The sequence below is a fragment of the Pavona decussata genome, unplaced genomic scaffold (genome assembly GCF_977016875.1).
Source record: "Pavona decussata unplaced genomic scaffold, jaPavDecu1.1 SCAFFOLD_8, whole genome shotgun sequence".
Taxonomy (NCBI): domain Eukaryota; kingdom Metazoa; phylum Cnidaria; class Anthozoa; order Scleractinia; family Agariciidae; genus Pavona; species Pavona decussata.
The window spans coordinates 987557-1015437 of NW_028145431.1; the positions used below are offsets into that span (position 1 = coordinate 987557).

Here is a 27881-nt window from a genome sequence, read left to right on the forward strand (position 1 = left end):
AAGGTTCCCTCTCCTCCCTTCGCGCTTTCTTTGAGCAGAAAACGCGATCTTTTGAAGACAGCAATCCACGATCACAACTAACAGCAATAACAATACACATAAAAATATTTATTGCAGAACTCTTAGCAAAAGTATGAACTGTTCCAAAGTACAGAAAACAAAACACGAAAGCCAATACTGTTTGTATTACGTTCGATATATTGAGTTAAACCTCACACTGTCTATTTTCGTTTCCAGACCCCGACAGAGTGTTCTAACACGACTGACAAACAGAGCCTGTTGAGTCCAATCCTCTCTTGTTTTTCCCGAGCTTCAAACTTTCTTCTTTTCCGCAACTCAACATTCTGGTTAAAATATCTTTTGCCAAAGTAGTGAATGCTTCCTCGATATTTGAGTTGGACAGAGCGCTCATTTCGACGTACGAAATCCCCAGGTCAACAGCTAATGACTCGCCTCTATCTCGGGCTACTTTCCGTTTCTCTTCAAGATCGCACTTGTTTGCAACAAGAATCTTATCCACATTTCTGTTGGCGTGCTCTGCGATCTTACTCATCCACTTCGTGACGTTCGTGTAGGACTTCTCGTCCGTTACGTCATAGACCACCATTATGCCCATAGCTCGACGATAACATGTAGCTGTTATTGTGTAGAATCTAGGGCAAGAAATATTAAATTTCTGTATTGAAGCACTCAATTATTTAGTATATACAAGAGATAGGGGTTTTTTCGGATAGTGTTTTCGCGCTATTTGATTGGTCACTAAAACTCCGCACCAAAGTGAGGCGGAGTTTGAGTAGCCAATCAGAGCGCCAGAAAAACACTTTCCACTGTCTTGGCATACACTCGATTGAAAAAAGGTTGTCATTTAAAAAGTATAAACTATAAAAGAATGACCCAACAGCTTTCCTATGGGAAAGCGTTTGACCTGTAGGCTTATAATTATTTGCATCCTTCTATTGAGAAATAAAGGCACGTCCGGGTTTTTAGGGTTTAAAATTTACATATTTCTGGCGGAGAAAAGGCAAAAAACACAAAATATGCGCAACCTCACGTCACACTTTGCACGGGACGGTTTTTTCAGTAGGCGATTTTCACGATGGCGTTACTTTACTGCAACTACCAGAATCCTCCTCGTTTTTCCTTTCTTATTCAAATTTTGTAATCCAGCCAGTGAAGTTGAGATAATAATGTCCCTAACATGCAAAAGAAAACAACAAACTAAAGGATTCTGGTAGTTGTAGCAAATGACACCGTCGCTTTGTGAGCGCGAGTATACTAATAATTTGCTGTTCAACTCCCGTTGTTATCCTGTAGCCTGTGTACAGCCGCCCCCTCCCCTCAGGAAAAATCCGGGATCCCTCTCCCCGATTTTTCCTGAGGGGAGGGGGTGGCTGTACACAGGCTATTCCCCTGGTCTTAGCGCGCTATTTCTCGGAAATAAAGTGACCACCTCGTTGAATAATTGTTGACTTTTTTTCGATTTAAATTTCATATAGAAGGATAGTATAGCAAAATAAGATAACTGCTTTCTCTCCTACATTGTCAGCTGAAAAGTACATTTCCACTTTTGCCTTTACAGATTTTACAGTCAGTCTACATCACGCATAACCAGTATTTCCGAGAATGAAGGGAACTTTCGAATTCCTCTTTGTAATGTCCGGCTTTCTGAACAGAATCTTGAAAATTTCTCTGTAAAAATCTTTCCGAAAAAGACTTGGGAAACAATTGTCATTTTTGAAATACTCAATGCTGTAATGTAAAGAAAAATTCACAGCTTTATACCGTCAATAAAATAGGGATATTTCTGCGAAAACTCTGAAATTAAATCTCTACACAGAGACAAGTATAGAATTTCAAAACTCCGGTTAAATTTCGAAAATACAACTGGTAACGCGTTATGTAGATTGCTGTAATTGATTTCTTTTCTTCGCGCGAGCAGTTGTCAAGAGAAGGTGAAAAGCAAAGGTTTGCCTTTTTCTTGCTGTGACTGCCCAAAATTGGCAGTGTAACTCCACCTTACTTAATTCAAATTGCGCACGTTATTAGATGTTTTGGACACAAAAATGGCTGAAAAGTATGCGACCAGTTTTTGTGAATTCTTAACTTGGTCCCAGAGGTTTTTTGTAGGTTTTCTTTCTTTTTCAACGCCTCGTTGTCGTTGCTTGAGAAGAAAGAAGAATTAAGAAAACCTCTGCGACTAGAATTCTAATAAGCCTGAGAAATGCAAGGTTTCATAGCAACTTCACTGAAGTCAAATTTCCCAAGGGCCGGGATCAACCTCGTTCCCAGGGAGAGACCCTGGGAACGAGGTTGGCGCCGGGATACGTGGCCTTGCGCGGTTTTCGTGCAGCCGTAAATTACATGATACCTTTCTTGGCCTGCAGTGTCCCATATTTGTAGCTTAATCCTCTTACCATCTGCGAAAAGAATGAAAGCAAAAAGGTGATGTTACAAAGAAAGACTGTTGTTAGTCTAGAATACTTCATGATTTGACCGGTCGGTCGATCGGTCACACGCATTTCCGGTTCTACGCATCTCGTGACCGAAAATAATGCAATCAAATATTTCGCATGAACTTCGTCTTCTGGTGGAACTTAGTAAATCGCTGTATTTGAAAAGGAAATGGATTGTTCGTTGTCCAGGGAAACAAAGGACAAACCTTTTTGAGCCGGAAGTGTATAAATTTCTCTTTGAAGACAACGTTAACTTCAACTTTTCGACGACTGTATTCCAGACTCCATATATTGGAAAATTGCCACAAAAAAAATTAACCAAAAAATCCAGAAACAAAATTTATTTTTAAACAAATTAAAAGGTTGTACGCCGGTAAATCCCATGTGTACGTAAATTCCAAACATAAAGGTTAGTTGTAAAATAGCAAAGTTGAAATGTTGCATATGAAAACAAATCGAGAATTCAATTGATGTCGTGCCAGATTGTTGCACCTCGCCTGTGGTATTTTATAATGAGGCTGAATTATCATTTTCAAATACTGCTTCACCAAAAACATAGTTCCAGAAGCGAGTTTGGTGGAGTTAAAGATCGAGTTACAATCATTATCTTTGCCCTGTTTATCATATGCAAAATACCGCTATGCGCTCGAGTCGGTCTGCACCCGTCCGCACCCGCTCCAACATGAATGCATCTGTACTCACCGATGTCCAAAGTTCGAATTTTGAAGTCTATACCAATCGTTGAGATGTATGAAGGAGTGAACGTATTCTCCACAAACCGGATAAGGATACAAGTCTTCCCGACTCCGCTATCCCCAACCAAAAGGATCCTAAAGAGGTAGTCATAATTCTTCAGCGAGTTCTTCGACATCTCGTTCCGCCCGCAAAAATGCGTGACAGTAGATTGCGTTACAGGCGATCAGGCTCTATTTTCGTTTCGCTTGGTAAACTATTTATTCCCGCGGGAAGCGCGAAAGGGAAAAATAGCGAGCAACAACGTAAGACTAAAAATAAATGATAACAGGATTAAAGATGGTTGATAAATTTGGACCTGATCGCAGTTTACAAAACATCACGTGTGCAGCCTTCTAGCTCCTACTAACCCGGGTACTGAATGCGGGTTATAATTGCATTTGCGGACTCCTCACAGTTTTCCACTTGTCTTGTCCTACAATATTACAACTAATTCTCAAGGCATCAAATAACGACGACAAAAGACAAAGAGAGGCTTACACTGTACGTTGCTCTTGGGCGATATTATTGTATGGATGTTTGTTTGTGTCATATTTATTTTTAAAAATGTTTAGGTCTAAAGCGCGTAATATATTAGTTTTTGTTTTCCTTACTTAGTTGCTTTACGGTATAGAATTTAAACTTAAATGAAAAGATTTCATCTCAGGTTTAAGTACGCGTTGGTATGTTTCAATTTTCAATTTTCTGGATGTGGCTTCCGGTTCCGGTTCACGCGTCACGGAAGTTAGGTAACCGCTCCTCAGAATGCATCACATTCGAAACTGTAACGCAACACAAAAAGGAAAACAGAGTTCTCGACATGGCGAAGAACTTTGATCACTTTTTCAAGCTCCTTCTTATAGGCGACAGCGGGGTTGGCAAGACCTGCATAATATTTCGATTCGCTGATAACACGTTTAATCCAACGTTTATTTCGACAATTGGGATTGATTTCAAGATCAGGACCTTAGAACTCGGTAAGTACTGCTCGGCATAGTAAGGTGTACGTAACTTGAATCAGCAGTTTACAAGGAGTCGCTTCACGAACTTAATGTAGAAATTATTACGATCTGTTTGACGCCAGACATGTTTGTCGGTACCTGTAAATCCGTATTTAATGTTAGGGTTTATATGTACAGAGCTTTTGCCGGGAAAACCGTGAGGTTTGTGTACACTGATGTGATGGTATTTACATATTCACATACCACCCTGAGACCCTTGAAGCGTACGTCCGTCATGCTTCACGAAGCACTGGGATATATTTTACTTTTACAACTGCAATATAAGGAAATTTTGACTTCGGTTAGAAACGTTACGGGATAATATTCAAGTTATTCTCCATGGTGATATTTTGTTTCGACACAGTAGACAATATGTTAAATTTATTTCGGGTGTTTAATTTGGTGTTGTGTTTAGTGGAAGATAAATCGCATGTAAAATGAGTGATGACAATATTTCGCTTTGATCGGCACGGTTCATCTACTTAATCATAGAAGCGGTTTCTATTCTTGACGAGCAACCTTTTATGGAATAATTTACTATCATTTGGGTTTACTCGAAGAATCGTCGGTATTGTGCCATAATCGTTTGCCAAGAGACCTACGTTTGCCTTGTACGAAAGCATTAAAATTTCCTTTAGTTAAACTCAGATGAAGATGTTTAGCATTGCTTTATGAAACCTCTCACTTATCGATAAATACCGATTTTTGTAATACAGTAAGCAAGCCTGCCCTCGAGCCATGGGCGAGAAAAGCAACTTTCTTTCAATGTCTTACTCTAGCGGAAATGTTTTGACTATTAAAATATTCCCGTATAATATATTGTTCAAGTGTAATATTTGGATGACGCAAACGTTTCCTATAGAGATTGCATAATTGATGATGGTCGTCAGAGTTATCGAAATATTATTTCACTCTGAAATATTCACCGGGATGGATTTATTTGGCACGGCACGCACTGATACCCAAAACTTGTTTCAACCCCTGTTAGGAAGCCGCTCCCACTCACTTCCTCTGACACGTGAGATGAAAAATTTCCTCCTGCATGTTGGCTTCAATTTAAGTTTATTTGATTTTATTTAAGCTCCGGCTGTGAAATATCCTGCGTGTAGACGTCACCAATCTCCTTTAATTCTCATTTTCCGTGTAAAACAAAGGAAATTTAATAGGAGAAGTCTGCGTGTACGCTAGCCGCAGAATTATTTCCTTCAGTATTTTCATGTATGTGAACTCGGAGTTTTAATTCCTCGCTGTAGAGGTCATTTACCTCTGAAATATGTTTTCTCAGACCTTCAATTTTCATTAATCCCGATTAACCCTCGTGCACCTGATTCTAATCAAAATATTTGTCTATTCAACGCGTTATACACCATAACAAATCCCCACACCACTGGTGTTTGACGAAGTAAAATGTCATCAAGGTCAATCAGTTTCAGTTTCTAAATAAAATCATCTCATATCGTAGTCAGATGAATAAGATGCCGTTGTTTTGGGGTCACGAGACAGAAGCTATTCTTCGGCAGCTGACCTGATTTTCCACACACAAAAAAAGCCACACATATACACATTGAGCAAGCGACACTCAGGTGATTGACTTATTCACATGCTCGTCAGGAGACGTTTCGTGTACACACTACTTGGAGTCCCTTCTACCCACCCTCGGAGACCCAGGGGCAACCGATAGTCGGGAAAGGACGAAGATTTCACGGGACAAATCGGGACCAGCCAAAGTTAACAAGACGGAGGATCTCCTCCATGAAATCTCTGCCCTTGGTCTCCGAGAATGTTTGTACCCAAAACGCGCTAAACTTGCTGTGCCGACGGTTCTTCCTATCGGAAGCGGTTCGATTACGTATGCCTTTCAGCACATCAAGCTTTCAGTTTCAGAACTCCTTCGATTTGATTGTTTCTTTAACATTTCACTAGGAGGAAAGAAAATCAAGCTGCAGATTTGGGACACTGCAGGACAAGAGAGGTAAGACTATGACTCCTGGGAATTGCTCTTCCTCAGAACCCGCACCCTTCCCTCCCCCGCCGTTTTACTCTCTTGTTGTGAGCATGATAGTGTTGAAAACCCATTTGCAGTTCCACCTTCCTGTAAGGGGGTGTTCAGTTTACAAGATATCCTTACGACCCGTCAAAAAAACTGGCGCGAGTTCATCCCGGTTCTGTCTTGGCTCCGTTACCAGCCGTTGTTCTGGGTTCTCTCTTTTGTGAATTTCTATTCGTTCACGTCCAAAATCTCGTGTCGGTAAGGGTCTTTTCGGTGCCAGTTCACCTCGATAGCTGTAGCGAATCGAGATTTTCCTACCGGTGCAAAACTTATACTTTGTCATGGAAACGCAGATTGACTGTTTTTATCATATTCCTTCTTTAATAGTTTCATTATTTTATTGCAGATTAGTATAAATCTACTAGCGTTCTATTACGAATGCCGTTCTCTGATTGGCTACGCTACTCGCTATCTATTCTGTGATAGATAGTGGGTAGCGGTTGTCAACAAATTTCAGCCCGCTTCTTCGCGTTTTCGAAGTGTCTGTGAGGAGGATTTGGATAATTTACTTGTTAAGTTTTGAACGACTAGTAGATTTATACTAAAACAATTAGATTATTCGCTCTCGATTTCTGTGCGTGATAGCTGATTCGGGCTGCGCGCTCATCAGCTATCACCCAATAGAAATCTCGAGCTCATAGTCTAATTGTTAAATAAAAGTCGCAGCGCCGTAAAAACGGTGTACCAGTTTCATGTAAACGCTCCGTAATAAAATACTTCCTGATCTCTTCAAATTAAAGGTTTGTGATTTCATTTCCAAGGCCTCGTTCTATACATCTTAATTCATCGCATTTTTTTCCGGTCTCTAGATTCCACACTATCACAACAGCTTACTACCGAGGCGCCCTGGGTATCATGCTAGTGTATGACGTCACCAAAGAGAAAACCTTCAGCAACATCTCAAAGTGGATGAGAAAAATCGAGGAGCACGCAAACGAGGATGTGGATAGAATTTTGGTTGCGAACAAGTGTGACCTGGCGAGTAAACGGCAAGTCACCAGAGAGAGAGGAGAACTGCTAGCGCAGAATCATGGCGTTCAACACGTGGAGACCAGCGCACTTTCAAGCGAAAATGTCGACCATGCTTTCACTCTTCTAACGCAGCAAATTTTGAATAGAGTTTGCCCGCCAGTACAAGAGGAAACCGCCAAAAATGGAAAGGGGAAGAAGAAACGAGTTAAGCTCAAGAGGTCTAGCTCGCCTCACAAGTCATGCTGCGGTCGGTAGAGTCACGGACAGGGTAGTTGGGAACGAACTAATGTCAACTATAGGTAGTCACCACTTGGCTGTACAGTCAACTCTCTCTCGAAAGTTCGCATCGGTCAATCAAGCCGCGGATATGCGTGCGATTTTCGACCAATTCGACAAGGCCGCACTTTGCAATTGGCCGGGAGAAAGGTCAACTTCTTGAATGTCACTTTGACTTCTTTCTGCGAATTTTCAACTGTCTTTGTAAAGTAAGGTACTTGGGCTGAAAGAATCGCTCTTGTAGCCGCAGCTGTGATTTCTACTTCATGTAAGAATGATACTTCTCCATATAAGGCGGACAAGGACCCGTTTCTCGAAACTCCAGATGCCTAAACAGGTATATCAATTCCCACGAACTGTTTAAAGTATTGTCGAATCGCTCTTTATTTTCGTCTGCAATAAGTAGCCCCAAACTCCTGTATATAAATCACCAGGAAGTTGCTGCTTCTTAATTTGTAAATCTGATTGAGTCTCCGATCCGTGAATAAGGGGCGATTAACGCATACTTTGCGAAATACTGCTTCTGTTCCGAGAGAGAACAGCTCTATGACTTAGCAGACCCAATGGTTCCGGTTACCTTCGAGAAACGGGCCCGTGCAGGTCCGCTAAATAATTGACTGTACATGCCAAACTTTAGAGGATTTCAGTTCATATCGATGCACCTTATAGGATTCATCGATGGTCGCTGAAGGCTTAAGAGCTGTCAAAATTGATGGCCGGAAATAACTTTAAAATCATCGAAAACATCAAGAGAAAGTAAGGGGACAGAGATGGAGACCCCCAGTATAGCCCTTGGGACATGTGAATTTCACCTAAGTTATTTTAAGACGTCGTGAAAACGGAAGTCTGTTTCCCGAGACGTCCTCAAACGTATCTAGACGCCTGTAAATGCCACTTAGGAAAGCCATAGTGAAAATTCAACAACCGCCATTGCATATTATGCGACGTTGGCACGTGCGCTCCGATGACTTCCTGTGATGTCAAACTGAGTGTTTGCGGACGTCTTGGGAAACCGACTTCCGTTAAGACGACGTCTTAAAATAACTTTAGTGAAATTCACATATCCCAGCCAACATCCCTAGTTTCCTGCACGGTCCCCTGATTTTCTCTTGAAAACATATATTGAACGTTTAGACATGAACATTAGGGACTGGATAATGTAAGAGATATCTTGTTGAAATTTTAGTGTTATCATAATGCTTAAAATACCCGCGCAATAGATATGTATATATTTTGGGTAAGAATAACACAGCTTTTCACATAAAATTATAAGCCTACTTTTAAAAAAAATCACCCCTAAGATACCTCTCCCCACCCCACCTTAATGTTCCCCTCCTAAAGTAGATAGTAAATCCGAATCAGGGCTATTTGTAAAAGCACTAGTCAAAAAAGATATATTGGCCTTGTCTTGGCCGGCTAAGAGCCCAAATAGATTCGAAGTTCCAGTTGTTGCTCGATTATATCCCAGACAGAGAATCTCGCTTAAGAGTAGCAATTGTCTTCCCTTCCATAATCTATTTGCAGTGCGTAGCCGGCATAAGTGAAATGAAAATTAAGTTCCTGGCCAGTTTTCCTCCTGATATATATTAGGCTGAACGGGAACGTCAATTGACAACAGCGCGCGCATCAAGAATGCCCATATATAGTCGAAATAGACTCGTGTCCAGACTTCCGCGAGCTCTCGCGTCCTCAAATGACGTTCCCGTTCTGTTGCTAAATCAGCCGATTAAACTATTCTCACAATTTTCGCGAAACATCCGAGATAGTTTCCTTGGTGAACCAATGGCTTCAAATATACGTTAAGTATTTTAGGATACTTAACTCGATTGTATTTAACAGATGTACATAAACTCGTAATAAAATCTGAGTAGAAATCAGACTGTCGTGTCGACACCCGCGTAGCCTCCGGCAAGAACCAGATCTCGAATAAAGTAGAAATATTGGACAACAAAACCGCGATTGCAAATCAGAGAGAGTTTCTGCATTTGTGACAAAGATCTGGGTCAGCAGAAAATCTGGAAAGCCCCCGACGGAGTTTTGTGTTTCAAACCGAAATATCGGGCACAAAGAATAGACTTTTTTAGTTCATTTGTTGTCACTGCCTCTGTCTTTTCTTCGCTCTAAGGATCAATTTGCAGTTACAGTGCTGTTTTAGATTTGTCCGAAATTAACTTGCGATCAGATGGTAGAGAATATCATTGAGAACATAATACTGTGGGCCTGATTTTTGCCTCGTGTCTCCAGTAGGAATGGTTTTAGATTAGCCCGATCGCAAGTGATCGATGAGTGGTGAGCCTGCCTAACCTTGCCGTTAGAGTAGGGAAGTACATGTAAAATACCAACAATCTGATGGACCCTATACTTTAGAGGCAAAAGTTATTGGCTTTCAAATTTGAAATACTGTTAGCAAGAAGCCTTCATGCTTAGTTAAACATGAGCATCCAGGAGGGGTGGGGTGAACCTTTTCCATTTGCTTGCAAAAGACTGGTACTTAGCAAAAATGCTCGTTTCCAGTCTCTGGCAACCTCAACTGGAAATTCCAATATGGCGGACGAACCCGAAGACCGAAGCTTTCTCCAAGGAGTTCTTGAAGAGGAAGGCGAGAAGAACAGGAATGTTTTGTTGTCTTATATGCATGTCCTCGGCGGAGCAGCCAGCAAAGTGAAACACATGGCTGATGTAGACGTGTGGCCTGATGTTCATCGTGTGAATCGCCTTGTTGATGTATGGACTGTTACCGGTTATTGCGTTGGAGTCTTTACCGTTGTAGGTTCAATTTACTTCTCATTGAAGACTTCAAGGGAACTGTCTCAATGGAGAACATGGATGAAGTTCAAGAGAAATTTGAAATTTAAAAAGGGAGACCAAAAACACAATTAATACAAGACTGATGACCGGGTGGTGGTATAAACCCACGTGACCTTGGCATTTTGAGATCAGGACAACTAAATTTGCGCATTTACGATGGTCTGCGTGCAAGAGTAGCTGAAGTCTGGGGAACTTTTAAACAGAACAAAGCTTCGTGAGAATCGTGTGCAGTACTTCAGAATCTATCTTGCCTTGGTTTCTTTCTACATTAAAGTTCATCCACTGCTTCTAAATTACTAACTCAAATTATATTCTCTCTGCAAGACGACCATTCTTGGTGTTCCGAGTTTAAAAAAAAATGTTAAACTTTTAATAGTCCCTTGTACCCACGTGACCTTGGCATTTTGAGATCAGGACAACTAAATTTGCGCATTTACGATTGCTTGGTCTGCGTGCAAGAGTAGCTGAAGTCTGGGGAACTTTTAAACAGAACAAAGCTTCGTGAGAATCGTGTGCAGTACTTCAGAATCTATCTTGCCTTGGTTTCTTTCTACATTAAAGTTCATCCACTGCTTCTAAATTACTAACTCAAATTATATACTCTCTGCAAGACGACCATTCTTGGTGTTCCGAGTTTAAAAAAAATGTTAAACTTTTAATAGTCCCTTGTACAATCCTGCAGAGTATGGTAGAACTGGACAAGATCTCACACATGCAAAGGCATTTTACTGGCATGCAATGCATGTAGTATGTTCTTCAAGGTTACTCACGTGCAGGACACTCTTAGTCCCTGGCCTGAAGGTTAGAGATTTTAATCTCCAAATAATCTGCATGCTCAGAAATCCTAAAGAAAGTTATGTTAATGAAAAAGTCACCTGAGTCATACGTCTTCTTCTGTATTACTCATTGTCACCATTCTGAAGTCTTATTCTTCTAAGGTTTATTTATGTAGGGCTGTACTTTTAATTTTCTAGTATATTGTTACACTTTAGTCAGGGTGGAAACTTAATACTGTATTCTTAGAACAGTAAAAGTTTTCAGCTTGTTCAACTAAATTTGGCTTGCAGTCATTGAAATTTTGGCGTACACACAGAGTGTGCATGAATGGTACTTGTGCATGCACGTGCCATACTCTGCAGACTGGCCCTTGTACTTGGTAGAGTTCATATGGAATGAAAATGATACACAAGAATGGATATTTGCCAATGAAGGAGCATTCTAGATTCATCTGTCTTATTTGTTTCACTAGTACTATGGTTTAATTCTGATAAATTAAAGGATGTGTAAATAGTTCATATTTTTCCAACAAAAATATATTTGTCAGAGTAAGAGAGTCTGTCAGCATTAATACCTCTGTCCAGACATAAAGTCTGTCTGTGAACTTTTTAAAGGGTTTTAAAATCATACATCAGTTTTTGAAAAATTTTTGTTGGGGAGGAAAGATTGTGTGATGAGCCAAAAGAGCGTCTGCAAGGGAGGCTAGTGGTACTGGGAAAGCCATCTAAATAAGTTCTAAACATTTTTCAACCAAAAGATATTCTTTGTTGTTTTCACACTAAGATAACAGGGGTCCACACATTAATTATGAAAAAAAAAATATAGCAAAGCATTGATTTCCTTGGTTGTCTGCAGTTTGTCCATTCTGCAAGGGGTGGCCATTTTGAATAATTTAGGCGTGGTTGTCTATCATGAGAAATGGGACCAAGTTGTAAGTTTTGGAATCCTCAGAATTTCAAACACACAATTCCGAAAACACCATTATTTCAAAAAACCTGCCATCCATTCTTTAGATACTTTGTTGCCAGGGCAGTGGCCTCTACCACATTCACAAAAGGAACAACAGATAATTTATAGGAAATGTGTTGATATCAATTTTAATTTCATGGATAGAGAACTTCGAGAGGAGAACAAGGTATTCGTTTGTAATTCACACTGGTTAATGTGCCTGTGATTTGTAAAATATCCAAGGAGGACACTTTAACTTTAGGCGTGACATAGATACTTTGAAAATGCAAGTGACTTTGGGTAAAATTAAACAATTTGTTAGAACTAGGAATGCATGAAGGATTAACGCGGCACATTTAGGAAGATAGTAATTATTAATATTGAACATTTACAAGTTCTTCAAAATCAATCGAATAAGTCAGGTATCTCACAAATTGGAGTCAATTTGGTCTGGCCAAGAGTGGTATTAACAATTAATAATAGTTGTTTTCACATTGCACCATGTTTAACTCACAAAATGCTCGATTTCCATTTTCATATTTTATTTGAGTTTACCTCAGATTAAAGGAGTTATAAGAATGTTTAAAAGCACCAATTCAATGTACATGTACAACACTGCCTGTCTGGCTGGAACCTGGAAACCTCTAGTACCCATTTGCACAGAGGAGAAGACTGAAAGAGCAATACTTATGGGCCTTTTCCAAAATATCTTTTACTTCATTTTCAAACTGGACCTAGTGCGCTTTCCAATTAATCAAAATTTTCGGTTGGAAATCCTTGAAACTTTCCGTGTCTAATGCAAATACTTCTTTTTTCATTCGTTCCAACTTGCAATCTCACTGGTACATAAAAAAAAACTTATGCGATGGCGCAAGAAAACAACAATCATAAAATGGGAACTTTGTATAAGTAGAACGGTAATTTCCGCTCTGCCGGCTGTAATGAAAAAACTGGAGCACCTCCGAGGGTGGGGCAACGTCTTACATGGTTGGTCGAGAGGACAAAAGAACGAACAACGGAACAATGTTCCCAACCCTAAACAACAATGCAGCTGCACGTTATAAGGGTCCAATGAAAATAGAGCTTTTGAAAGGTGCAGCCGGTCTACTGCCGAAGGTCGACCGTTTGTTCCGGGAAATTTCCGTGTGAACAGCAAGCTCTTTTTGCATTTCAACTGTTGAACCAAAATATTTGGCTAAAAGGAAAGCGCCCCTGGTACACAGTAGCTTGCAACAGTACTCAGTGTTTTTGTTTTCCATTTTCCTATTCAGTTGGTGAAGCAGACCTCAAAAAACTGAACACTGTTGTAAGCTACTGCTAGGTTTCATTCATGTGGAAATAAAACCTTTTTACTTTAGCACTAGCACCACGCTTCACTTCAATAACGAAGCTTAAAGGGGAAGTATCATGGGTTTTTAGGTATCTTTTGTTAAAAATGACGAGATAAGACCTTCAATCAGCTGCCAAATAATTCTAGAATGACGAAAGGAAAGAAATCAACTCAACTCAATTCAATCCTTTTCACTTGGATTTGTGAATAAACGGCTATTATTATTATTATTATTATTATTATTATTATTATTATTATTATTATTATTATTATTATTATTACTTCTTGAAAGGAACAACTCGTGATCTGTTCTAGTGCATTTTGGAAACAAAAATGCGAGAACTTGAAAAACATAAGCCTAACATTTTTCAAGTTTCAATCCATACCGACCTACTCTGTCTCTGGTCAGAGGCACTAATCGACAGTTTTATTGCACTGGGGTGATAATTTATAGCAAACTTGACAAACATTTTTGGGTTTTAAAAGGACAGCGAATTTGCGTGATACTTCCCCTTTAAGGCAATTTGTGGTGGCCTAAAGTGTGGACTTGAACAAATTTTTTGGTACTAACGTGACTTATAATACAAAGGAACACCAATATAACGAAGAACCACGGGACTGGCAAAATGTGTTATAGCCTGAGTAGCAAGCGTTTCCGTGCTGTTTCCGAGCAAGGACCGCGCGAAAAATGGCGCGAGTAAGCGGGGAGGTGGTGGGGAAGAAAGGAAGGAAACGTCCTTCCTTCCCCTCCCCCTTCCTCCTCTTTCATTTTTTGGCTCTCGTTTCATTTCTCGCGCGGCCAAAATCAAGAATCTCGTTCCTCAGTCTTTCTTTGCTCCGAAACAGGACGGAAACACTTGCTACGCAGGCTAAATGTGTTAGCAATTTCTGACAAGTTGACAGAACTAAGAAGAGACAAAGTGGATAATTCGTCGTCGTAATGACATCGTATTCCGGGGCTTCGTTTTATCAGGACTCCACCCTTGACTTGCCTAAGCAGACAGACAGTTAATACCCGGCTGATCTCTGGCTGTCATGAAACACGAGATACAGAATATGATAGGAAGGGTTCATGGCAGCGGCGGATCTGGGAGGGAGGGGCCTGGAGCCCCACCCCTCCCCCCTTATTTTTAAACAAAAACCGAGGCCCATAGTATACCTGCCGACTCTCACGCCGACTCACGCCAGCTCAAGCTTACGGACCAACTTCTCACGCCTGGTTGAAAAATGTGAGCTATGATAGCCTTACCTGACACACTCTCCAAAAATATGTCAACTCAAAACCAACGCGAGAAACGTAAAGTCTATGTAAAATGAGTAAATGACAATAAGTTCCCCGAAATCTCGGATTTTTGAAGGTCCATTGAAGCATAACCATTTTATTGAGAACTTCAGAATTATTCGATACGTCTTGGAAATCTTCGGGCGTCCTCGGAAGTCTTCGTTAATCTTCGGATATAGCCGTATCGTGTTCGAAAATCTTGGCACTGCTAGGATAAAAATCTCACGCCTTTGAGTCAGAAAAAGTTGGCAGATATACCATAGGGAAGAGAAGCAATTTAAGCGTTCCGGTCTCCCAGTTACCTGCAGGTCTAATCTGCTGCCACTGCATAGGTGCATATAAGACATCACTTTGAACTTCACACGGACAAGACGTTGCTTTTAAGTCGTTGTTAGACACTACACGTGTTAGCAAACATTTTAAATACATGTATCTTATAATTTAACTTAAAAAAAGTGCCACTGGTTTGACAGTAGTCCTAACATTACTGTTACCTGCTACCATCTATAAATTATCTTATCTTAAGAGTTAAGAATACAATTTAAGGCTGGAAATTCAAGACTCTTAAATTTGGCCCTGATTTCTCTACCAAATGCGGCATTTTTTAGGAGGGTTCATCTTGGTGCCAGGTGTACACTTGAAAGCTCGTGCAAATGCGTCGGAGTTTGCCAATGAACCCAAAACTCTGTAAAAAATAAAGTAGAGATCGTTGTTAATACAAGCATGTGACACTGGCCTACTGGAAATGCATTCGTTCGTTTTTCCCATATGATTAGTTCTTTAGGTCACTATTGCAATCCCGTACCCAGAGTCCTCAGGCTCTTTGGCCGGCAGTTGGTCACCAAAGAGTCTCTCCTGGCGACTAACCGCTGGCTAAAGATCCTGAGGACTCTGGGTACGAGATTGTCAATATTGAGGTTGTACAAAATTAAATTCTTAGGAAAAGGAACATTATAGCTGCTGTTGAAGCTATGAAAACCGTAGTTGGACCAATTTGCATTCCGCTGAATCCTCCGAGAAATAAACGAAATTAATTTTAAAATTAATTTTTACATATTATGAAAGAATGCGTGACATTTCGCAAAAGAAAATAATGGTTTTTCACCACAATTAGGCCCAAATTTCTGAGGCGATTCAATAAGGCCTTCGGGGCATATACTCAACCGAAACGAGCCCTCACCAAGACCCCTATTATTGCTTATAGTTCACCGCTGAATTTTCTCCGAATGTCTGATTGGTTTAAACTGATCACGTGACATGTTATATTTGCTGATCTTTGTCGGTATATACCTGAATTTAGCAGGTGAGTGTGGATCATCATCAAGCCTGACTATAGCAACTTGCTCCCTGATGTTAGCGCACCAACTCTGAAAATACACAATTTACACAATCTTAAACTTTGCCTTAAAAGGCTACTGGGGTAAAGGTAGATTTGTACTGTCGTGTAAATTAATTATACGCGCGTACGGACGTATTGTAAATGTAAATGTGATTTTTACCCACCAAGCACCAAAGAGCTCTAGGAGCTCGTTCAAAGGTGTCCGTGCGTTCCAGGTCGAATTGGAATTTGGAAATGTTGGTTTTTGTGGAGGGAGGAAAATCGGAGAACCCGGAGAAAAACCCTCGGAGCAAAGACGAGAGCCAACGACAAACTCAACCCACAAATGACGCCGAGCCCGGGAATTGAACCCGGGCCACATTGGTGGGAGGCGAGTGCTCTCACCACAAAATTTAACTTCCTTTACAAAAGTGTATTTCCAATGCATGTCGCGTAAGTTCTACGTGTGTACGGACGTAAAATCAGATATGATAAGCAAGCCGCTTCTGTAAAAGTTGAATAGAGCTCAACCTGTTAGTTTTACAGCGCTTACGTAAGCTGTTCATTCTTGCTTATTTTATTTACGTTGAACTTCGTAAAGGCAGTTACATTTACGTTCCTTGGCGGGTGAAATTTACGCGACTAGAACCCTGCCTTAAGCCACTCCACTGGACCATTGTATAAAGGTTAGTCAGGTGAATAAATTCTACAACTACCATCAGTTCGATATATACTTCTTCTATGAACCAGGACGTCAAGACAACTGTCTTTGATTGTGGCTAACCCTAGTTCCACGACTGCATTCGCTCGTTATTTTCGGAAAGTATTTCATACACGGGATACACACGCACACTGAGTAGAATATGAAATCTGTTCGTATAAAAGCTGTAAGTTCTTCTGAACATGCAGATGAGAACGTCAAAGTAAGTACAACTTTACCTGTGCAAAGGAAACGAAGAACGTTTGGTCAGGAGTCATGTTTAGGAGAGGCAAGGGAGGTTCTGCACCGTTTGCCTTTTCCCATTCTTTGTAGGCCTAACGGAAAACAAAACAACAAGTCTATAATCATCTTAAAGGAGAAGTGTCGCGGAGATTTGGTTTCTCAAAATTTTTTTGTATTAACAGAAATCTGCAACTAATGGTTAAGTTCTCGCGTCTGGGTGTCTCCTAAATGAGCAAATAATGGGCGTTAACGAAGATTTACTAATGAAAATGTACTACTCATTCTTTGCGCCTATACAATTAACATCAGCTTTCGGAAAATTCAAACTGTTGATTAATATGAAAACACGAAACTCGGGCAAATGAACGTTTATTTCTATGTAAGACAAATGACTGCGTAAATGTACTAATGATCAATACTCTTAACATTTACCGGTAGACGTGAACTATGCACCCTTATAAATGGGCGACCTAACCATATTTGAAAGGAAAGTGTTGTGTCAAAAACACTTACATTGTAGGAAGCCTTCAAGCCCCCGTTATCGGCAATGTTTTCACCAAGGGTAAATTTTCCGTTAACCTAGTCAAGAAATGGAACAAAGTAAAAATAGCAAAGAAAATTAAAAGAGAATTAATGAAAATAATGTATTATTCAGTAAGTGACACAGGCATACTCGGAAAAAAAATCCGAATGCTCCTATCTAGAGATGAACCTAAGACTTTCCGATTACTAGTTCGGATGTTCTACCACTGAGCTACAGGAGACTCGTGTGAGCTAAGGCCATTAAACTAGGTTCATGAGACAAACATCCTGTATACTGCCAAGATTGGAATGTCATGTGCGGCATATGCGCACTCGGATTTTTTTCCGAGTATGCCTGTGTCACTTGATGAAATAATACATTATTCTCATTTATTCACCAGGCTTAAGGACGGTGCCTACTATTGTTACTGCGCATACGCTCTGCGCATCTCGAGATACTCGGGTTTCCTATGGGTGGTGGCTACTAACACAGCAATATTTTTGCGCGGTTTAAAACTATACGGAGAAAGCAGAACTTAGCAAATGCTTTTGGTATCTCATAAGAAAATTGGGGGTAACCATGCATTTTTCAGAGATAATTAAGCGTCAATTTAGGAAAAAATCCCATACATTGCTTTATATTTTGGCGCTTTTTAGAGATATTATTGCTTACTTATCTCTGGAAAATGCATGGTTACCCCCAATTTTCTTTTTGGATTCCAATAGCCCTTGCTAAGATCTGCTATTCCCGCATAGTCATAAACCGGACAAAAATACTTCGGTATTAGTAGGCACCGTCCTTAAAATATTCGATCACATTTATTCCAAGTGAATTAATGTTGATTTTCTTTCGCTTCCTTTTCAATCAATCTTTTGTGTATTCAATTATCTCTGAAATCTCAAAACTGATTCGGATAAATAATCATTTCGTTTTAGTCATTTCTTGTTTGTTTGTTTGTTTGTTTGTTTGTTTGTTTGTTTATACAAAAATTAGCGCTTCATTTTACCAATTCATGTTTTCATTCACTTTCCGCTAATTTGTTATTATCCTAGCTAATAACCCGCCATAATTAATCTAAGATACTTGCGGGTTACAGCATATTTAATCCAAATGCAGTAAAGTAATTGTAATTTGCGCGAATTTCATTTTGTTTAATGTACATGAAAATAATCAATCAATAAATGAGAATCGATTCGCGCAAACTTCTTGCCTAACAACCTCTTTCCCAGGGTCTCTCCTCACCCTGGGAACGAGGTTGTTTACCTAACACTCCAGTAATTACATTTTGTTCTAGTTTATGGCGCTTTTGGAAATCGTACCCATAAGGGCATGGAAAAAAAAAATTGTTTTTATTGTGGCAAAAATGATGAAAAATGGAAAAATTAAGACAACACTGGTTATCAGAGATCATTGTATAAAATGTTAAGCAACATTTTACTCACGTGTTTACCGAAGTACGAAAACTGTGAATATTGTTTAATCATGCATTCACTTCTCTGCTTGTACTGCTCCACTGATTTGTTGGTCCACCAAAGGACTCCATAATTGCCATATTTATCGTACATGCGACCTAGCGAATAAACAATAAATTGCAGCAAAGGAGACTATCGTAAAACTAAAACGGAAGTTATTACACTGGCCAATCACAATAGAGGAACACAAGGCAATGCACCAATCAGAACTCGAAGCATCTGTCACCGGCGCCAAAAGCGCGAGAAAACGCTTGAGAGCAAGTGACGATTGCCTTTGATTTTGCTTCTTATTGGTTACATGAGAAAGAGGCGCGAGTTTTGTTAACCAATCACGGAGCGTTGTAAAGCAAACGTGCAGTTACTTTCGACGCTCAATTGAAAACTGCACTATCCTTGTGTATCTTACATTGCTTGTTTAGTACTTCAATTTGTACTATCCGCTGTACCAGTAGAGAAAATGCTGAAATGACTATAAGAGGGGCGGTTCTTTCATTTTATTTGCCGACTATTGTTAGCTACTATAATTCCCTCTCACAGGAAAATGGTTAAGTTCAGGAAAAGCTCATTCACGTCGGAAGGAATGGCTTTTGTTTACGACCTGTTTCGATAACTTACCTGAATTGTCAAAACCGTGAGAGAGCTCATGTCCCACAACTGATCCAATCCCGCCAAAGTTGACAACCCTAACGATGAGCAAACGGAGGTGAGGAAAGCTAAAATTAGTAATCCTTGGAACGAACCGGGTAAAACGCCCCCCTTGCATGAAGCAACTTAGGATTAGGGGAGTTTTTTTTCAAGCGATTTTTTTCGCGCTCTGTGTGACTTGCTTTACCCTTTAATGTGTCTTCCAGCAAAATGTTCCACGATAGCGCGCGAAAACTTAGAAGACCTATACCCTTCAAAAGCTCTATTTTGAACTGGACCCTGATAACCTGCAGCTGCATTGCTTTTTAGGGCTGGGGGCATTGTTCTGTTTTTCGTTCTTTTGTTCTCTCGACCAACCATGTAGGACGTTGCAAATGGTGCAGGTCGCTCCCGAAAACTTCTTACACGCAGACAAGGGTTGCAAACATTTTCCTCCATAACCATAATTTATGTAACCCGTGTGCTGGATAATAAATGAAAGGAATTGGATTACAGGTATACTGAACGGGCGTTCCTTAATGATGGCTATCAGGCGAACAATGTATTCCTATATGATCATTTTAGCAGGGAAAACTCAACGTCTAACGTTCAAAAGGAAATGTAAACTTACTTTGGAAACTTCTTGTTGTAATACGGAGATTGTAAAATACCCGCTGGAAAAACTAAAAAGAAAAATGTGTCAAGACGTTAATTAATCATTCAAAAACTTATACCTCGAGTGATCATGAATGGAAATACGTTCTCCAAAATATGCATCGTTGTCTATGGATTTATATTTGTACATGGCACCGGTAAAAACTTCTTAAACCATCATGAGGCGATTACTGTCTCAAAGATATTCGCTTGCCGTAACAGATTCCGCCCTTCCCGCAGCCAGCGAGTGTTTCCCGAGAAAAACGCCTTTCTCAAAGTCGTTCTTGAAGAGTTTTCCCCGTTTGCCATCATTAATCCGTTTGTGATCGAAGGCAAAACATGTTTTCACAATATTTGGCTGAAATGAGTCAGGCACAGCAACGGAGAAGACTTACCGATTTGGTTTCTTGACGGACTGTAATAAGCATTGACTGTAGGGGGAGTCATGTACCACCTGAAAAACAAGCAGAATTTCAACAGAATTGTCTGACAGCCGATATTTCCTGCACCAATCTGCGCACAAATCAGCCACGTGGTCACTAATTCGTGACAGATACACTTATATAAGGTCATCTATATATTGCCCGCGCGCTGATTGGCTCGTGGCTATTTTCTGTAAGAATACAGACAATAAAAATGACGTCAGATGTAACATGCATGCTTTCTCAACGAAAAATCAAGTCAATTCCGCTCGTACTTCTTCCATGTTATTGCGAAAGCAAATCGACGGCAGTTTCTGTTCAAAACTTGGCAATGAAATTCCAATTGAGTTTTGAACATTTTATGCCTTCATTTTATGGTCTGTAAGAGTATAGACCATAGAAAACTGCATGCGATTTATTAGATAGCCTATGAAGTATAGTTTTCAAAGATGACAGGAATAGGATGTCAAATTCCGATATTCTTTCAAAGGACTTGATGGGGCTAATTTTTAGGAGGGCTTGTTTTTTTTTTAGGGGGTTGGGGAGGGGCGGCTTGTTATTGGAGGAAATTCTGTTTCAAAATTGGTCAGGTTTGATGGTAACAACAGCTCAGTTGAACCAGTAAGCTAACAGCTAAAACTATCTCTACGGGTCCACGGGCTTATATTCGTGAGGGTTTTTTTGGGAGGAATTTTCTTGGGGGGGGGGGGGGGTGGAAGGGGGAGAGGTGCTTATATCATCAGTCGGGAGGGTTAGGTACTAAATGGGAAAAGCTCCTAACTAGACCTCACCATCAAATTAAAAAACTGAGTAAAAACGCCTTGAAATTAAGACAAGTTGCCAGTTGTTTTATTGCTAACATGATGCTCCGCAGATTTGTGATTCAAGCGAGAATCGATTACGAATGCTCCACTTCAATCGCCAAATTCACACCTGTTACCACAATATTTTTTTTTGTTGAATAAGATATGTGATAGAGGAAGTTCTAAGGAACCTTTCCTGAAAGCGGCAACCTTATCTATTTTGATTTGGGCTTAACCCCGCTAAACGAAAAATGAAAAATGAAAATGCCGTCATTTCGCCGCGTAAGATTGCTCACGCGTGACGAGCATGCACACTCATTTTGCCGCTGTGTCATGCATAACATGTATTAAATGGGTACATTTTATCCGCTGGATAGTGACTGATAACACTGAATTAAGTTAATTGATCTTTGACGTGCGTTGAAAACATGATCGTACTTGTGTTTGTCCACTGGTTTTCGAAGGGTTTTTAGGTTCTTCAAAAGATGGAAGTCGTCAGATTTCCTCATGTTCTGGAAGTATTCTTTCTCGTTAAAATTGAGCTGAAAAAAAAAAAACAAAGTATTTTAATCAGAAACGATTTTTAAAACTTTCTAGGTCAGTAAATTTGTTCGTTCATCGTGTCATTTATCATACTCACCCCTTCATACTTCTCCTTCAATTTTTTTGGATCTTTAATGTAGTCTGGAAATCCAATCATGTCAACTACAGCATCCGCCTTAATTAAAAAAAAAATGTCTGTTAGATACTGCTTTAATCAGCTCAATTTTCCTCTTCAATTGGCTCTCACGAAAACATCATACCCTATACAACTCCGTTAGGTCAAAATGAAAAACTCTGTATCTGGGTTCTGAGCGACGCACAAAGGAAAAGTCTTTTTTTTTCGCGTGTTTCTTGTTTCAACAGCTTTGCCATCCAAGATCATGCTTTTAAGGCAATCGATATATAAACCTGTTTATGCCGCATGTTTATTACGATTAGACGGGATGGCCAGATTGAAATCGGTTTATACGGCGTCTGAATAACCTCGCTTGAATAACCGGCCCTTGGATCTAAACTTGGAATATTATGTGGTCAATGTTTGCGATGATTTGTTGTAATCATCAGCTGGAGTAATTGATCTAAAATACATCGAAAGCAAACTGTTTCAAAATTACTTTACATAGGCACAGGAACAGAGTAAATGTACGGGGAACGCAGAAAGAGAAAAGTGGTGTCACTCCACTAATTTCACCTTAAACAGTTTCTCATTAGCGAAAGAAAGTATTTTATTCAAATCGCGAGATACCTTGTCCTCTGCTGCTCGGCGGGTCTTGTCGTCCATCCATTCAAGGTCTGGCAAGCCTTTTTTGAAAGATGCGCGAATCGCGTCGATCATTTCTGTGGCCTGGAATCAATTAAAACGTCATTAGAGCGGTTTTCAATAACGTGCCGTCAATAAAACCAAGTTTTTCTCTGGCAAACCACAACGAACCAATCAGAGCTCGAAGCAAATACATGTAACCGACGTCAAGCGCGGGAAAACGCGTGCGACCGAGTCACGATTGGCCTTAGTTTTGTTTCTCATTGGTTGACACAGAGGTGCGAGTTTTGTTAACCAATCACAGAGCGTACTAAAGCAAAAGTTAAAACCAACGCAAATGTGAGTTACTTTCGGTGTTCTAATCGCTGACATTACAGCCTACACATCACTGAAGACTACTGAATTGAAGCTAGACCGCTACAAAGGGTTCTTCTCTTCCTGATTTGAGGAGTGAGAATTATGATGATGAATCATGATGATTTCTTTTCATCCTCTCATTAAAATTCCTCTCATCCAACCCAAAAATGAATGTTTGGTTTGCCAACAGGGTTGATAACTAAAGGTAAATTGGCCAACGTAAAGAGATTCGAATGCTGACGTTTCGACCGTTAGCCCTTCGTAGGAGCGAATCCAGAGACGAAGGGCTAACGCTCTACACGTCAGCACTCGAATCTCTTTGTAGTGGCCAATCTACCTTTAGTTATCAACTCTGTTGATAAACCAAACATTCGTTTCTACTCCTCACCGACGCAGCACCACAGTTTCTTTAAAAACTTACCCACTTGAGCCTAAAAAGGCCCTGCAAACAAATGCGTGCCATTGCCTAGCATTTACCTGTTCTTTGCTGCTTCCTTCAAAAGTCTTTTCTATAAAGAGAGGAGCGAGCGCCATTCCAATGGCGCTGTCAGTCTCTCCCATGCACCGCTTCCATAAATCTTCTGCCTTCTTGGAGCCTCTTAACACCTTATTCAGCTCCTCGTGAGCGTCACGGAATTCTTTCGATAATGACGGTGCCATGCTTGACACAACTCGCCAGACCATGTAGTTGTTCAGTAACCTGATAGTGAGTACAAGACGGTTTCAATTCAAACGGAAAATACAGGCTATCTACACTCTATTAAAATTTGTTGTACGGTAATACACCGCACGCCCACAATGCCGGGTCCTTTCTGGTGGGATATCTGCTCGGAAGGCCTTTAAGGGCCTTTAAGGCCCTTTAAAGGCCCAGTATGCCGGGTCCTTTCTGGTGGGATATCTGTTCGGAAGGCCTTTAAGGGCCTTTAAGGCCCTTTTAAGGTACAGTATGCCGGGTCCTTTCCGGTGGGATACCTGCTAGGAAGGCCTTTAAAAGCCTCAGAAATTTAGCATAAACTATGCAAAAGACAAAAGATTTCTTCAGCGAAATGTCATTTCAAACTTTTGTAACAATGAAAAACTAATTCCTTTCCTCTTCAGAGAGGCAAACTTGTCAGTGCTGAAATGCGGGATAAGATTTCGGAGACAAATTCGAACAGATCGAACTTTTTATAGATTACGCAAATTCGCCTTTAAACGGACGAAAAATAATCTGTCAGTACAGAAGACAACCCTAAAAGTATTTTGCTTACAGTAATTGTTCTCGTTGAGTGCATGCCCCTGAACAATAAATGTATACGCCCACGTATACGGTAATGTATACGCCCACAATGAGTTTGCGTTGGATATTCTATGCAGTGTGCAATGATATAAGGAAGTAATGTATTGAGCGATTTCAAACCAAAACTAAAGTGATGATTTTTGCCAATCACGAGAGCTGAAAACCGCGCAATGAACCAATCAGAATTCGAAGCAAATGCATGCCGTTGGCGTCAAGCGGCTGTGAGCAAGTCGCAGTTAGTTTTGGTATTCCAATCTCATTGGCTGAGAATATGGCGCGAGTTTTGCCAACCAATCAGAGAGCGATAAACAGCAAAACCAAGCTGCGAAATTACTGTTAACACTCGCTTGCAAACGCTTTGACAAAAACGGGAAAATAAACGGACAAAACTTACGTGGCCGATGCATTTGTTATTAATGGCGACAAAGCATCAAGATACCGCGTGGCATACACTACCACTTCCTCTGTTTCTTTAATTGAAGATATATCTTCAAAGTAATGCTGGAAAAAAGGAAGCCATGGAATCTAGAAAGGAAACGTAATGGAATTAATGTCAACGGACTGATGGATCCCTTGTTTGCATGTTAACCATAATTTCAACATTACTGAATTCTGTGAATAAATGACAGAAAATTGCAGTTATGCACGCAACTTAAACAGCTGAGAAAAGAAAGCCTGAAAAAAATTCAGGCTTGAACGGGATTGTACAAGCATTGGAATATCGTTGTCTCTCCGTTTATTCAATCTTTCATCCGCAGTTGAAATATATGTATTTCACATATTGGACTTCCATCACCTCACCTTTGCGGGTATGCTATGAATTCACAAAATGACAAGCTCCTGTAGTTGGCTCGATAGGTCAGTTGATAGAGCACTGCACCGTTATCGCAGAGGTCATGGGTTCGAATCCCGTTCGAGTCTAAATTTGCGTAGTTATCTGGGATTTTCTCTAATAAACTTTCATCCGTAGTTCAACTTTGTGTATTATATATATTTCACTTTCAGTAATGACTAATGAATAATGCAAAACCTTTGGCTTGTATACTGATGATTCCTAGCTACAAATAGGGGACAGTTCATTTTTACAGGGGGGAGGGGGTTGATGGAATCTTGTCCATCCAAGATAATTTTACTAATTTTCCCTTTGAATTCCATTTCCTCAGATGACCCCCCCCCCCCCCCCCAAGCATGTAGTCTTGATCAGCAAAGAAGCGTAAATGTTATTCTTCTTTCTCTTACTTTAGAGCAAAGCTTCTGAAGTTTGGCTATGTTCGTTTTGTTGTATATCATGTCAATCTGGCTTCTGTTCTCGGGAGGCACAAATATCTGAAAAGGAATTCGGAAGATATAAAAAATACAAAATACTGAGGGCAGGTCTACAAGAGATCCGGCACCACTCATCGGTTTGTCGCTGTGGTATGCAGATTCTATTGCATTAATTAAAAATACCTCTTAACTTCTATTTCATGTGCCCACCATACTAATTTATTTTTCATAACGCCCCGTTTTCCTTGTATCAAAAAACCCATCGAAAGCTTTGTGTTCACACTACTGTTTTTGCAGCGTTCTCCCCCGTCCACACTATAAAACTACAACAGTCCGTCTGCGCATGTCACAAATAGATGTGTTAACATTGTTTGTGTTTCCAATAAAGTCATTGTTTTCCAAAGCCCTTCTCGTCCTTTTATCTCCTGGGAAACAATAATTTGAAGTTAAGCACAATTGGGATAGTTTAAAAGAGAACAAACCTTTGCCAGTTTCATTTCAAATTGTAGTACATCTCTCATCTGTTCAATCGTGTCATTTTCCTTTCCTCCCAGTAAAGTGCCGACAGTCGTCATGTACTTCAAGTATGCTACCAGTTTCTGTAGACATAGACATTGACGTTAACTATTAGTGAGAAAAACCCGGAAGACAGTACGATAGCAATACAGCAAGACTTACCGGATCAGACATATTAGTGAGGTAATAAATCTTCGGCAGTGTCAGGCCCCCCTGATCGACCTAAAAACGTAAAAACGCATATTGATGAGGCCTGATACATAAGGCAGAAAGTCTGGACGCGGTCTCGACGCGGTCTGGACGCGTTTTGTGTCAGTGAAGTTGTAGACAATTACTTTACCTTGATAATATTTTTGGATGAATTTTTATCATCAGCGTCAACCGCCGTTGAGAAGAACGCAGAAACTGAATATCTTCTTTGCACTGTTTCTAGCTTATGCTCGAATTTAAACTTGCTTTGGTTCCACTGCCCGGTAATGTTCCAGCCACCTAAATTATCTATTATGTCCAGAAGCGGTTTAGCACCGATTTTGTCGATCGTCGTCTCGTCCATGCAAGCGTCATAGAATGTCTTCGCTTTCTTGGTGGTTTCAGAGGCTTCCCCGCTAGCGCAAGTCAACAATTGCTTGATTATTCTTTCGTTGTTTTCTTGTATAACGGTGTAACTTGCCCAGAACGACTTGCTCTCCGGAATAGGGTTATTTTGAAGCCATCCGCCGCAAGCATAATCGTAAAAATTGTCGCATGGATCCACGGATCTGTTCATAGAGTGAAAGATGTTGTAAGCGGCGTCTATGCACCCCTCCGTTACACATACATTCATGGTATTCATAGTACTAGTGTGATTCATAGCCGTTTTCTTGTGCCTTGCCAGCAAGGCCGAAAGCACGACGCAAATGATTATCAGAACTGCGATGATCACCACTAGCACATTGGTCTTTGTTAGTTTACAAGGAAGAATACCGGTTGTTCTTGTCGCTGAAGGGACCACAGAAAAGCAAACTTCATGTCTGTCATCCAATTCATCTGTAACAACCATTACTGGATCCGTGTGCTTCCCGATGAAATTTTCCTCGTCCAAAGAGTCTTCTTCGCTGAGCAGGGGAACGTTCGTAGTGGCATCGCTGGTTTCAGCGCGGGTATAGTCCGATCGACTGTGAGAGGCCATTACTACCGACGTCTTTTAGCTGCTGTTAGTTGCGATCGAGGCTACCTGGTGGATAAAAGACGGCTCTTCAGTTTCACGCTCTTAGAATTCTAAATTAAGATGGCCGCTCGTGAGTCCAAGTAATCTACATAAAAAACCTTCCGTGTAAAAGATCCATACGGGTCAAACAATTGAATTTTGCTCTCGAATTTCAATTTAACCAGTCCTTGTCAAAAAATCGGCAACACCCTGCAAATTTCGCCCGGAAAAGAAGTGTATTTTTCGCCGATTGATAAATACCTAACACCGTGTATGCAAATCTTTGAAAGCCGGAAACTGAACACAATTATATCGGTTACATTACATATGCAAATAAATTTTTCTTTCCTTTGGCTGGCTGAGCCAGACTGCCGCAAGCTTTATTCCATCATGATCCGGAAAGAAAGAGCTAGCAGCAGAAAGGAAAATTGAAGCTTTCAAATTTGATAAGAAACACAACTTTTTTCGAAACCATTGCTAGTTTGGTAATCTCAAAACTGAAGCTAACGCCAGAGGCATACAATTTGCAGTGTCACGGTAAGGTTGTAACATACTGGAAGGGGAGCCGGGAAATAATTTTGGCCAT

General features: G+C 40.4%; 3 protein-coding genes across 3 annotated transcripts; 1 reads left to right on the forward strand and 2 right to left on the reverse strand.

The window, feature by feature from the left end:
* Positions 1-87: 87 nt before the first annotated feature.
* On the reverse strand, positions 88-3448 carry LOC146488757 (ras-related protein Rab-8-like). The gene is made up of 3 exons (XM_085113200.1): positions 3156-3448; positions 2369-2417; positions 88-653 (listed from the first exon to the last, which is right to left on the reverse strand). The coding sequence occupies exons 1-3, from the start codon at positions 3322-3324 to the stop codon at positions 254-256; spliced, it is 618 nt and encodes a 205-aa protein (XP_084969326.1). The 5' UTR covers positions 3325-3448; the 3' UTR covers positions 88-253.
* A 520-nt stretch (positions 3449-3968) lies between these two features.
* On the forward strand, positions 3969-7588 carry LOC146488758 (ras-related protein Rab-10-like). The gene is made up of 3 exons (XM_085113235.1): positions 3969-4162; positions 6110-6158; positions 7046-7588. The coding sequence occupies exons 1-3, from the start codon at positions 4006-4008 to the stop codon at positions 7461-7463; spliced, it is 624 nt and encodes a 207-aa protein (XP_084969361.1). The 5' UTR covers positions 3969-4005; the 3' UTR covers positions 7464-7588.
* A 7419-nt stretch (positions 7589-15007) lies between these two features.
* On the reverse strand, positions 15008-27877 carry LOC146488759 (endothelin-converting enzyme homolog). The gene is made up of 17 exons (XM_085113227.1): positions 26450-27877; positions 26272-26331; positions 26076-26192; positions 25567-25653; positions 24722-24852; positions 23526-23748; positions 22677-22775; positions 22029-22106; positions 21827-21930; positions 20559-20617; positions 20141-20192; positions 19501-19568; positions 18856-18983; positions 17404-17469; positions 16887-16982; positions 15920-15996; positions 15008-15314 (listed from the first exon to the last, which is right to left on the reverse strand). The coding sequence occupies exons 1-17, from the start codon at positions 27275-27277 to the stop codon at positions 15215-15217; spliced, it is 2373 nt and encodes a 790-aa protein (XP_084969353.1). The 5' UTR covers positions 27278-27877; the 3' UTR covers positions 15008-15214.
* Positions 27878-27881: the final 4 nt, after the last annotated feature.